We start from the raw sequence: 11,213 nt of genomic DNA on the forward strand, positions 1-11,213 counted from the left end.
TGTGTGTGTGTGTGTGTAAGAAGGAAAGTAGGAAAAGCCTCCTTTCTAAGCTGACAAAGGAGAAGTCTGAGTGGACAGAGGGAGCGGATGAGACACAGAGGGAGCCAATGAGACACAGAGTCCTCTTGTTTGTAATCACTGAGTTCTGAGACAGGAAGTTCGAAGGAATGTATCGGGAGTGGGCAGAAGTGGGCAGTAGATGGTAGAATGAGTAAGCTTCCAGGGATACTGAGAGATTACCACAGCGTCCTGTGTATCCCGTGGGCTACAGTAAGGATCTGGGCATGGATCTGAGTCAGTGGTAGAACTTACAGCAACTTGAGTCATCCGTTTTTAATACAATAACTAAAGTCCAGTATAGGGTGAGGCTGGTAGGCTGGCAGTGGGAAGCTGTGCTGAAGATATTGAAACAGACGTGGCTCTATCTTGTCTGTAGACTATACTAATTATGTCCCTTTGTCGGATTTATATGTGGAAACCATAATCTTGAAGTGATGGGATTTTAATTAGGTTGAGAGTGTGGCCATCAATGGATAGGATTGGCGACCTTCTAAGTCAGGAGTCTGACTGGCCATCTTTTTTCTAGTGAGGATCCCATAAGAAGTCTACTACTAAAAGGGAGTCCTCACTAGAGCTTAACTTTTTCTCAGGCTTCCAGCCTCCCAAACTGCAAGAAATAAATGAGCTTTTAAAAAACTCACCAGCCTATAGAATTTTGTGGCATAGCCTGGCCTGACAGTAATGATAAAACTAACAGGGTTTGCCAATGTAGTGAATGTGTGGGGAAGAGAGAAAAGCAATTCAAGAATGATGCCTGGCCATGGTGCCCACTGAATAGAACTATTTTCCCTAAGATGGACAAACTAGGGATGAGGCACATGCTGTAATTTGGGTCTAGGCTAGTCCCTAGAGGCCCGATCCCCAAGCTGTGTCATAATGGAGAAGGAACAGGAACTTTTGGGAATGAGGCCCGAAGAAAGGAGAGATGACCTTAACTGGAATGTTGGGATGCTCGGCTCTTCCTCTCTGTGTTCTGGCCACCTCATAGTGACAGACCTCCTTTGCCACATGCTCTGTCATACCGAACCATGTTCCCAAATCTACAGGGTCAGTGAGCCATAGACTGAAACAAGGAACCAGAATACATCTTCTCTAACTCGTAAGTGACCTCAGGTATTTTTCGTCTCAGCAATGGAAAGCCACCTGACTCAGCGGTGCTGCAGCTAGTCTTAGGGAAAATTACCATGTTCCAGAACCCTGTGGACCTGACAGGGAGGCCATTGGGTTTATGGGCCTAGCATTGAGGAGAAGCACTAAGGAAGTGTCACTTGGTCCATCACATCATCTCATAAGGTTTATGGCTGTAGGACCTGAGGATATGACCCAATAAGTGTTAGGTGGAAAAGAGGTCAGTGACTGACTGGTCCAATGTAACTATCAGGAACATGAGACAACTCAGAAAGGAGTACAGAGATGGAGCCATCACTGTAAGATGAGGAGGGGGAACAGGTCCTGTAAAGCACCTGTAAAGAGAATACTTCAAAGGATATCCTCTTGGGCAAAGTGTGGTTGAGCTGTAGCCACGCAAGCCGGGTAACATTTTAATTTGTTTATCATTTTGATTTCTAAAACATTTACATGTCTGGGCTAGTACACCCTTTAAAATTTGAAGATAAAAAAAACAAAAAAACAAAAAAACAAAAAAAAAACAAAAAAACCCTAACTACTCTGTTGTTTATCAACTATGGCTGTGCTATTGGAAGCCAACTGTCCTCACCTTTGCTCGAAGGCTTTATTATTTTATTTTATTGTGCCAAAGGTGAGGACAGTTGGTTTCCAAATAGCACAGCCATAGTTGATAAACAACAACAAAGGTCAACATGTATTTTCCAGAAGCTCCAAGAACCACCAGGCCAGTACCTCTCCCCTAGACATCTCTAAGATGAGGGAAGAAATGTTGGAAACAACACAGGGTTCGCACACCTTAGACAATTTGCCCTTCTCAGTGACTACCTGGAAAATTCCATTCTTCCATCTCAATCTTCCATGAAGACTATCTAAATGTGGTTATAGATCATGAGTAGTGATTCAGATAAAAATACAGATTTTCACATTTGTTTCCCCAGTGTGTGTGGACAAGATGTGAACCGTGGGTGTTTTCACATTTTTTTTAATTTAATATCGAGGCTTGCAGCACTTAAGACAGTTAAGTAGAATACAGTTCAGTGGTGGACTGCATCTTTAGAACATGCAAAACCCTATTTAGGTCCATATTTTTGCAAAAAGAAGAAAGATCCAGAAGATTCTATGAAATTGTTTTTTCACCTGTATGTTGATGCTTACTGCCCCTAATGGATCCATCTTAGCACTGATTATACAATTCTTAGTGTAAATGTCTCTGAAACTAACATTGAGCACAGTTGGCTCTAAAAGGTCATAGAGCATGTGTGTGTCACAGAAAGTACGTCACAGACAGAGCCAGGAGACCTGGAATCAAGCTACTGATCTCAGGCAGATAGCCTTGTGGCCTAGTTGTCTAACTTGTAAAATTTAAATCATAAAATAATCAAAAACATTTGAATCATAAAATAATAATGAAAATTCCTACCTTATCTTCTTATGTGTGTTTGAAAACTAAACTAGGTTATGCATGTAAATGCTTGGTAAGCAGTGAAGTATATTATGAATGTGGACTATCTTGTATTGCATGTGGATATGCGCACGCATGTGTGTGTGTGTGTGTGTGTATACATTTGTGGATGAACACGCACACTGTCCTGTGTTAAATATTTAGGACTGCAGATTCATTAATCCCAGCTTTTTATCTCTGTGCAGATGACAAGCCACTCTTAGCAGCTGAAACCCATGCTGTGTCTTGGTTCTGTTCATTAGCACCTTGTAAAGGAGTTGTCAGGGGATTTAAATTTTAAATTCAGCATTGTAGCCTTCTCTTGGCATTTGTGGTTAATGACATCTGGGGAAGATGGCAGACTCTAGCTAAATTTAGTTTGATTGATCAATGAGTTTTACTGAACTAGGAAAACAGCTTTCATCATTTGTTTAAAAGGAAAGAAATTCTAACAAGTCCAAAGTATTGTTTCTATTTCTGGATCATAAAACTTTCACATACTGAATGTGTTTCTGTAACAATAAAACTTGACACTTTAGGTAAACTATAAGAATTCTATACTCCTTTGCTTTTAAGTTTCTGAATCCTTTTTATTTTAAACTTATCCTAGCCCTGTGTTTGAAGCAGTCTGAAGAGGAAAGAGCAACATTCATTTTAAATTTTATATTTTTATCATTAGTGAATTACTTTGCTCTGAAGATGGAGCTGAGCAAGGCTGGACGGAGCTGTGAGTTCACACTTACTTGCCCGTTAGGAGCTCATAGACCAGAATCCCCAGGGACCAGAAATCCACACTGAAGTCATGTCCTTTGTTAAGAATGACCTCTGGGGCCACATACTCTGGAGTCCCACAGAATGTCCATGTTTTCTGTCCAGAGCCAATCTTCTTAGCGAATCCAAAGTCAACCTAAGACAAGACATCAGAGAAAACTGAAGATGTTATAAAACTTACGCTGCTTTTAAGATTCTGCTAATTTGTATGAGCTTCCATACAAGTCCAAAATTTCCTTCAAAACATAATGCACACATACACACACACCCACACACTCATACAAACACGTGCACACACTTGTGCACACACACCACACACAGAAGCACACATGCCACACATACAAGCACACACACACACACACACACACACACACACACATGTATGCGCAGATACATGTACACATATGCACCATCTCGGATATTCCTTTGTAGATCAAGTTGTCGAGAAAGGTTCCATCCTATGCACCACACTGCTCTTGAAGACAATTTAAAATCATTCTTATGCTCCTGGCAATCAGGACTAAAGCATATTTTAATTCAGTGGCTTATCTGATGGATTGAAGAGACAAGGAACTAATAGAAGAGACAGGTACCTGTAAAACTCCTCCAGGGATCAAAATAATAGCAAAGCTGAGAGTTTGGGAAAGAGTCTATTGCCAAGAAAAGAAGCTAAAACCTCTGCCTGTCCTAAAGATGCCCTGTTCACAGCATATGCCAACTATCTCTTTCTGCATCCCCAAGCAAAGCCAGCACCATCTTTGCCCAGTTTGCTTTGATCTCTGAACACTTGTGATCCACACTAGGGAGGAGGGTGGGAGATTGCTAAATTACATATTCTGAAAAAGCAGTCTGCACCCGCCCCAGCTTAGATTTTGCTCCATGCTTGTCATGTGGAGCTGACCATGAGAAGCTCAGAGTCCTAGGCCAATATATGCACACGCTGCAGTCCATACAACATTCTGTGGTCCACAATGGGGAAGAAAGTATCAACTCATAGTGAGAAAAAAAGTTAACATCGCAGAACGTTAGTAAGGTAGACCTGGGAGAATGTGGGTGCCACAGGGAGGTGACACTTGAGGTTGTCTTTGACTAGGGTGAGGAACTCTCCCGCAGTAAGGATTCAGGGGTCCCCATCTCTGCCTTTTAGAAAGTGTCTCGCTCACTTTTCCAAGCTTTTACCCAGTGAATTCTGTAGAACAGATGGGAGGGGAGGCCAGAGCTTCAGCAACCTCTCACTGAGTGAGGCAGTGCGGACAACTGAAGTCCAGTCCTGAGGAACAATATCTGGCTTCTTCGCTCAGGGAAGTGAGCATTTAGCCAATCACCTCTAATGTGCACTAATTTCATTTTAAATGTCTTCACCTCCCTCAGGTAACAGCCATAGAAATTGTTTCTGGGCTTACCATACCCATTTCAATAGTTTCGTTGCACACGGGGAATTGCAATAACATATCAATAATCTGGGCTTCGAAATGGAGAAAGTTAATATCAGAAAAAAAAAAATCCCCACTTTGACGAGAGCTACAAACCAAAACATCTACCTCATTTGCTTGTTCGAATACTCATGTTTAAAGCTTTGTTTTCTGTTAAAGAAGTCTCTTAGAAACTCGCCCTTTTTCTGAGACTCTTTCATACTTACCACATAAGTAGCGAAGATTTTGTTAATAAAAAAAACACACACACACACACAAAGAGGAATGCAAATAACACGATTCAAAAATGGGCCTTTTCTGTTTGCCGTTATCTACTCAGCATGACTCACAAAGATTACATCTGAGAGATGACTGGGAATATTATAAAATTAAACTCTGCAAGCAGCAGAAATAAGAACAGCTACATATTCCTCAGAGAAAGAAACAATAAGGAAAGTCCTAACTAATTCTATAAAGGCTGAAATTTAAGAGGTGAGAAAGTGGTGATTTTAGCTGCAACTGTATATATGCATATACAGAAACATTGTATTTGGTTGGGTTATAATGGCTTCTAGACTGTTTTGTAATTGCATTTAATTTCCCTTTTAAGAATTACTAGAAGTTCATTGGCTATTTAGGAGAGCTATTCTAATTTTCTAAATAATATATTTTAATTTGAATTGCCACTTTGGTCTTGCAATATTTGCATATTGGCTCAACAAGCTGGTAATAATTATATTAACTCTCCAAGATTTATTAAAATTGTACCCCTTTCTTCATCTACTCGGTTCATACCAACTTTGATCTAATGCATTTGGACAGGATGAATTGGCATTCAGAGCTACCCAAAGTTGTGTCACTAATGTAGAAGATTCCAGATTTTCTACGTCAACTTCTGTGCATTTTCTGTAAGAAGCAAGCCCCCCCCCCCTCAGTACTATAGCTGCACCAAGGAGCCTTTGCCTTCTCCACTTTCCTTTATTCAGGGACATTCAGTGGACACCATTCTCTAAGAGGTACCAGGGCACACACAAAGCTTCAGCTCTTAAGTTTGTATCAAAAAGAAAAGAACAGTAATGATCACGGAAATGTATCATAATGATGTCATGTGGTAAGACATTCTGTGGAGAAGCAAACAGAAGACTGAGGTGCTGAGAACAAGATGAATTCACTATCAATCGGAGGGCCAGGAAAACACACTTCAGTGAGGTGCACTTGGGCAGATCTGAACAGACATCTGAATGAAATAAAGAGGGGAATTCTATGAATATCTGGAAAAGAGGAAGAGACAGCACAAACGCCTGAGAGACAGATGCTGGTGGTCAGTTCAAATCCTGCCAAGGTTTGTGTGACTCTACTGTGGTCCAGAGAGGCATGGGAGGCAGAAAGGGTATGCAAGTCTGCAAGGGTTTGAAAATTATAAAAAGACTTTCTGAAGAAAGGGTATGATTTATGTCCTCAAGTGATCATGGAAAGAAAAAAGTTGAGACCCTCTCCCTTTGTTTCCAAATTCTGCAAGAAAAAAAAAAAATCTAGTCTTTCAGGGATCTCTACAAAAGCTATGGACAGTTTTTTTGTTTGTTTGTTTGTTTTTGTTTTTGCTTTTAACTGTCCGGATTAAATTTCCACTAAGGATGGATGGCACTGAGAGCTTTCAAACTTATTGACTGACTGATTGATTGATTGATTTTTTATTTTATTTTCAAACATTTATAATGACTGAAATAACCCAGAAGGATTTGAGATACTTCCAAAGCTGGAGCTGAGACTGTATCATTCAGAAAAAAAAAAAAAAAAAAAAGAAAGAATCACCATGTGACTTCTTAGAACTGGTATCCTTCAACGGTGACCTTTCTTCCCCCATAAGTTTCTCTCTGGGTTAGTAACATTTCTCAGATATTGGTTCAGTCACAAAAAAAAAAAAAAAAAATGGGCACAAAGTGACTAGTCTAATTAAGACAGATGACTCATGGAGACCTAACATTCCAAAAAAGTATTTATGTGGCATGTTTCGGGCCCCATCTTTACCTCAGGCTAGACGAGGTAAAATGGAATCTGTCTTTCTGCCAAGTCCCGCAATTGATTTAACATCCTTCTCTAATGGACAGTAGTGGTGCTTTTCCCTAAGGGATGGGGGCAGAGGCAGACGTAGGAATAGAGGAGCCCTTTATGAAGCATGCCCTTTCCCATGGGGTGGAGAGACTCACAAAAACAGAGTGCTGAGTTGGGCAAGAGAAAGGGAAGGACTTGATTCATAACTGCCAACTATGAAAATCCCTTGAGACTCATCTCCCACATCATCTCTGTGAAGGTTACTCAGAATCATGGCTCTATTTCTCTCTCCTTCCACGTTCTTTACTACCGATCATACCTCATAATCACATGCGTTTGGGTAGCAGGTTCTAACTTGATCACTAAACCCAGCTCGTGGAGAAGAGTCCCCCCATATCCATTTTTTGTAGTCGACTGTATTTGGTATGTGGCAGGTGTTAAAACTGTTCTTATTGTGGGGGGGAAAGAGACAGATTACTCGTTATTCGATCTAAATAAGATATAGTGTGGTAAGAAAAGACACCATGCACATTTGCATGATGTGCAACTCCATCCAATACCCAAAGATAAGTAAATTGAGGCAGAAGATATTTGCAAGGAGAAGCAGCTGCGCGTGCTCAGCACATTGATGGGACAAGCTCAGTCTCTGCTAGCCAATAAGCTAGCCCTGCTGCGTCCGTAGAAGATGGTTGGGGCCAATGATTATTTTCATGTTTTACATAAGGAAGCTCTTGATACATAAAAAAATGTGATACAAATGCAAGAGAGGCAGAAGCCCCCATGCCCCACAGTTCAGTCACTAGAAGAGAACAGAGATAGAAGTCCTGCTCTGCGCGTTCTTGCCTGTTGCCAAGCGACCACCCACACTCACACACACATCTATCAACTGGCCCCATTCATTTCTAACTTTACCACATATCTGCTATCACAAATACAGTACTACTTCTAGATATTAATCTTCAGATCAACATTATCATATCTATTTTGGGTAACATATTTTTTTATTCATTCAAGCCTATAGTGATGTATTTGAAAGTTGGGGTCTACTTATATTGTAACACCATCTAAATAACAAGCTGTTATTCTCCGCAAGGGTAAAACTACGACTGCTCCAACTTGAACTTCCTCTGCTGAAGTATTGGGGCTGTAATCAGCTCACATAACTGAGGACACAGCTTGTTTCTACCTTGGTTTCCTTGCATGGCCTCCTCAGCACCTTGGCTATTCTGGGTGTTTGGGAATCCTGACATAAATTTCTAGCATTAGCTTGCCAAGCATCATGAAGAGCTCTGGTGGCAGTCTTATTAGAAGGATATTAGACTGTAGGTCAGCTGACATAATACCTCAAGGATGAGAAGTCTTCCTGGTTTTAAACATGATGCATCTGTCTGTCTGAGCTGGGATAAATAAGGCTGGATACTTAGATTCAGGAAGTCATTAAGGTTTCAACTATACATTCATTAATTCTAACTCGCATAATGGCGTTCCTGGGGCGGGGGTAAGTAAGTGAATCGATTATCTTTAAGCCCTGATTCAGGGAAACAGACTTCAAATTTTATGGCTTTGCCAACTCTTACTGTCTGTCTTTGTTGACAAACTACTTCACGAGACGTTTGTAAGCCAGATCTGCTAGTGGTGTGCATAGCACGGCTATGATTTCACAACCTACAACCATGCCACTCAGAAAGAGGGCTGAGAATCTATTGTAGCTCTGCCCAGAAGAGGGCATGAACCACCCCATCTATTAATTTAGATCTTTTAAATGTCTTTCTATAAAGCTTTGCAAGTTTCTCAGTAAAGCCATGAAGCACGGTATTACACTCGGTCCTAGATACATGTTTTCATTTTTGTGAATGGCATTTGTATCCCTATTGACTCTCTTTCTGGTTATTTTAAAATAAACTGTGTACCAAGACATCCTGCAACCATACTGTAAATCCTCCATTTCATTGTAAAGTCTGCTTTTATAAAATTTGGATGCATAGATAAAGAATCAACCAATCTGATAAGTTTTGATGTGGCTTTTTTTTAAAGTGTATTATTTATTTAAATGAGTATATTGTAGCTGTCATCAGACATACCAGAAGAGGGCATCAGATCTCATTACAGATGGTTGTGAGCCACCATGCGGTTGCTGCAAATTAAACCCAGGACCTCTGGAAGAGCAGTCAGTGCTCTTAACTGCTGAGCCATCTCTCCAGTCCTTGTTGTGACTTTTCAGTGTGTCTTTTAAATATATTTCCATCTTACTGCATTAGGTAGAACAGTCAGTAAAATAATGAATAGAAGTGTGCACAGCAATGATTTTAAAACTTTTTCATTTAATTTTTTTCATGCGATATACTTTGATTATACCCTTTCTATCTCCCAATTCTTCATAGACCTTCACGACTTCTCTACCCACTGGACTTCATATTCTCCCTGTCCCTGCCTTCCCCTCTCTCTTTCTCCCTCTCAATTAAACAAACAAAATACAAAGGAAAAGAAACAAAACAAAACAACAACAAAAAACACAGCACACATAAATAAGCAAGGAGTCTGTTTTGCATTGGCCAAGTACTCCTGGGCACAGAGCCCTGGACTGTGGCTGATTACACTGTGACACTCTATAGGAAGGAACTGGTTTTTCCCTTCCCATCAATTGCAAATGGCTTCTGGGATGGGGTGCGGTGGGGGATATGTGTCCACTTCCCCTTCTTAGAGCTGGGATCCTGTTTGGTTTGAACCTGTGCAGGTCTCGTGTGTGCTGTTACACTCTCTGTAAGTTCACACCTTATACCACTGATCTTTTAAGACAATACTTTTAATGCCTTAGCCAGAGTGTATATGTTTACTCTTGGTTTTGTTAGGCACCTTTTACTGGATTAACGAAATAGATTCTGGTTTTCTAGTTTTCGAAGAGACTTTTGACATATATGAGTAGAGAAATCTATTAAGGTAGTGTGTTTTTGCTGACGCTTTTAAATTCGTCATTCAATTATTTCTACCTTAATTTGCTGAATGTGACTTTTGAACTGTATTTTTTTTTCTTTGTTTTAAGCCTTTATTTTCTTCACATCAGTCAATGAAGCTGAAAGGAATGATTCAGAGTTTCCTCGGAACCTTCCTGTCCCCTGCATGCTCAGCCCACCCCCCTCATTGTCAACACTGCACACCCCAGCAGGACAGGATGAGCAACCACCAGTGTTGACAAGTCATCATTCCCAAATGTTCCCTCTTTACCTTAGGATTGATGATTGATGTCTATTTTGTAGGCTTGGGAAAATGTATAGTTGCATGTATCTATCTATAGAGTACTGAGTAATTTTACTATGCTCAAGTATCCATATTCATGCCTCTCCCATATCCTACATCTTAGCAGCTACTAATCTCTCCACTGTCTCCAATAATTTTTCCTTTTACATGCCTCGCAGTTGAGAAACAGAGCAGCGCAAAGCATTTCAAGCATGGCTTTATTTGGCTTACAAATAGCATTTAGTTGAGAACTCTTGATTTGATTTTAGTGTTGAATCATTTTCCATTAAAAAAAAAAATCCAGGTTAAACTGGATTTGCCATAGTTTATTCACAGTTCAGCACTATGGTAAAACCATAAACCCACTGAATGATAGCTAGGGTGCTCCCAAGATTCAGCAATTACGAAAAAGCTATAAACATTTATGTCCAGGTCTATAGGTGATCCTAGTTCCTATCTCTTTCCAGTAAGTCCAGAGAATATAACTGTGTGATTGGTCCGTGTATGTTTAGTTTGTTAAGAGACTAACAATATCTTTCAAGGATGCTGTACTGTTCATATTCTCCGGTACTGAATGAGAATTCCTGACCACCCACATTCCCCAGCACTGGGGGGTCCTCCATGTGCTACACTTGAGCCACTGTACCATGCACATGGTGGTAGGGTGCTGTTTTTGTGTTTTAATCTACGATTTTACATTTCTCATATTCCTCTTTCCCATCTTTAATCTTCTGTGGTAAGCTGTCCATGGAGTCATTAGTCTATCTTTAATCAAGTTGCTTATTATTGGTTTTAAATATTTTTTGTACATTTTTTTTGCAATGATCTCTTATCAGATATCTCCCTTAAAAATGTTTTTCTCTGGACTTTGACCTTGTTTTAATGGGTTGGTTCCTTTTAATTTCAGTAAAGTCTGGTTTACCAATTATTTCTCTCATAGATCATTGCCTTTCATATTTACGAGGTCCTCACCATTCTCAAACCCACCCAGATGGTGGTGCCCTATGCTGTTTTCTAGGAGCCCTATGAGTTACTGTGTGATGTGTATGTGAGCTCTATGAGTTACTGTGTGATGTGTATGTGAGCCCTATGAGTTACTGTGTGATGTGTATGTG

The 11,213-nt window shown here is 40.3% G+C and overlaps 1 protein-coding gene across 2 annotated transcripts in view; it reads right to left on the reverse strand.

Moving 5' to 3' along the window:
* Prkg2 (protein kinase cGMP-dependent 2) overlaps window positions 1–11,213 on the reverse strand; it is a 106,703-nt gene that overhangs the window by 15,232 nt on the left and 80,258 nt on the right. For both annotated transcript variants that reach the window (XM_021210645.2, XM_029545451.1), the window contains one exon: window positions 3,373–3,536. In XM_021210645.2, coding sequence (XP_021066304.1) covers window positions 3,373–3,536 — 164 coding nt within the window. The remainder of the gene's footprint in view (window positions 1–3,372; window positions 3,537–11,213) is intronic.

This window comes from Mus pahari, chromosome 13 (genome assembly GCF_900095145.1).
Source record: "Mus pahari chromosome 13, PAHARI_EIJ_v1.1, whole genome shotgun sequence".
Taxonomy (NCBI): domain Eukaryota; kingdom Metazoa; phylum Chordata; class Mammalia; order Rodentia; family Muridae; genus Mus; species Mus pahari.